The sequence below is a fragment of the Saprolegnia diclina genome (assembly GCF_000281045.1).
Source record: "Saprolegnia diclina VS20 unplaced genomic scaffold supercont1.45, whole genome shotgun sequence".
Taxonomy (NCBI): Eukaryota; Oomycota; class Saprolegniomycetes; order Saprolegniales; family Saprolegniaceae; genus Saprolegnia; species Saprolegnia diclina.
The window spans coordinates 249,125-251,038 of record NW_008246112.1 but is presented as its reverse complement, the minus strand read 5'-3'; the positions used below and the strand labels follow the sequence as shown (position 1 = coordinate 251,038).

The 1,914-nt window shown below is 56.6% G+C and overlaps 1 protein-coding gene across 1 annotated transcript; it reads right to left on the bottom strand.

The window, feature by feature from the left end:
* Window positions 1–377: 377 nt before the first annotated feature.
* SDRG_11915 (TKL protein kinase) lies at window positions 378–1,842 on the bottom strand. The gene is made up of 5 exons (XM_008617969.1): window positions 1,811–1,842; window positions 1,720–1,755; window positions 1,242–1,674; window positions 798–1,198; window positions 378–749 (listed from the first exon to the last, which is right to left on the bottom strand). Exons 3-5 carry the CDS (start codon window positions 1,520–1,522, stop codon window positions 499–501), a joined length of 933 nt encoding a protein of 310 aa, XP_008616191.1. The 5' UTR covers window positions 1,523–1,674; window positions 1,720–1,755; window positions 1,811–1,842; the 3' UTR covers window positions 378–498.
* Window positions 1,843–1,914: the final 72 nt, after the last annotated feature.

Sequence of the window (1,914 nt, the reverse complement as noted above, 5' to 3'; positions counted from 1 at the left end):
ACGACCACAAGCCCACCCGATGACACTCGCATCGACGGGTGGCGTGTCTGTTGGTACGTGTTTGGGCGAGAGAATCGGGCGCAGGAGCTGCGGTCCGCCAGCAACAGTGAGCTCTTCGTAGCAGGCCTTGAAGCCCGTGGCGATGCGGAGCTTGACCGGTCTAGGCTCGTCATCCTCGGTGACAATCACGGCGGATGCGTTCGCAACGTCACCGTCTCGGTGCAGAAGATCAGTCTGCGCTGCTGGACTCCGACGCGCGACCGGCAGCTTGGGACACTATGTGTTACTTTGGCTCTGCTAAATCAACTTACACGTTTAGCCAGGTCGACTTTAGCACAGAAGGTCTCGCAGGATCGATACAAAAGACCTGCTTTGATCTACTGCAGAACGTATTTTTGGCATTCCCACTGGGTGGAATACACGAGTATTTTTTCTCTGATATCGACTTGCTGCACATCCCATGGATGCATACTGTGTACAAAACTCGAGTCGTTCCAGCTACTCGTGCGCCGCGCGCACGAGGGTTGCAATCTCTAGCATATTGGGCCGCGCTTCCGGGTCGTGGGCGAGACACTTGGCGCCGAGGTCGAGGACCCATTGCGGTGTCGTCGCCGTTTCGAACGTCGGCGTGAACTGCCCCGAGAGCACTTGCATCATGATGAACTGCTGGTTTGCGGGTTTGTTTGTGCGTGGATTCATCTTGTCCGCGTACGGCACACGATGCGTCGAATACTCGGAGAGCAATACCCCTACCCCTCGCATGAGACACCTATCCCTATGCAAGACTGGAGGTGTACCAAATGAGTAGACGTCGGCCGCGGTCGAGTAGTCGTGGCCCGTAATGATCTCGGGTGCCATCCACTGGAACGTACCGACCCCGTTCGTGAGCGTGTCTTCGTCCATCTCGCGGGACTCGCCAAAGTCGGTGAGTTTGGACCCTTTGGTCGCGTCCAACAAGACGTTGCGGCTCTTGAGGTCGCGGTGGATGACTGGATTCTCAAACGTGTGGAGGTACACAAGGCCTTGGGCGACTTGCAAAATGCTTGCACGCTTTTCACGCCATGTAAACACATCCGGGGACGTCGAACTCAAGTACGAGCGGAGATCCCCCAAGTTCATAAACTCGACGACGCACTCGAGGTCGGTGGGCCGCGACCAGCTGGCGCCGACAAGCGACACGATATACTGACACTCGATTCTACACGTTTCATGTCATACTTGCAAGACAAATTTCATAGTACCTGGCCATGAGCGCGATTTCTGCGATGAACTTGACGAGGCTCTTATCCGACTTGTCCTTGACGCGCTTGACGGCCACGGGTTGCTTGGCATACGTGCCAAGCCACACTTCGCCGTAGGCTCCGGACGCGATGGGTGCCGACCCTGTTACGACAAGGTCTTCGCGCTCGAGCCGTAGACGCCGGAGGACGTTGAGATCGACAACGATCTCGACAACGAGCTTGCTTTCCGAAGGCGGGAGGCTAACCGCTGGCAAAACTTTTGGTGGCTCTGTCGACGGCATGGTGCCTGTCAAGCTCTTGGGACTGGGAGCCACGAGAATATACTCTTCCGGTGGCGAGGGAGAGGGTTGCTTCTTGCGCTGCCACCAGTAAACGACGGCACCCGCGACAAGCAAAACGAGAGCGACAGCAACACCAACGATGATGCCCGTGTCTACGCAGCACTACAGTCGAAATGACAGTGAGAATATGTCCGTACGTGATGTTGGGGAGGACGGAGCAGGTTTGGGTGTTGCTACGAAAGTAGATGTGTTGCCGCAACCATTCGTTCGTGTTGTGCTTGAAGGTACCTGGCGCGTCTGGCGCGCACACGACCTTGGCTGCGTCGTTGCATGTCTTGGTGGCGGCGAATGCTTCTGTCACAATACAAGCCGTCCCGAGCGCAGTGAACTTG

What these genes read in the sequence shown, in the direction of transcription:
- SDRG_11915 (XM_008617969.1), bottom strand. Translation starts at nt 1,522, where the DNA reads ATGCCGTCGACAGAGCCACCAAAAGTTTTGCCAGCGGTTAGCCTCCCG. An exon ending in GAAATCGCGCTCATGGCCAG is followed by an intron (nt 1,199 to 1,241) that starts GTACTATGAAAT and finishes TGAAACGTGTAG; the next exon opens with AATCGAGTGTCAGTATATCG. An exon ending in GGCCGACGTCTACTCATTTG is followed by an intron (nt 750 to 797) that starts GTACACCTCCAG and finishes TGCGAGGGGTAG; the next exon opens with GGGTATTGCTCTCCGAGTAT.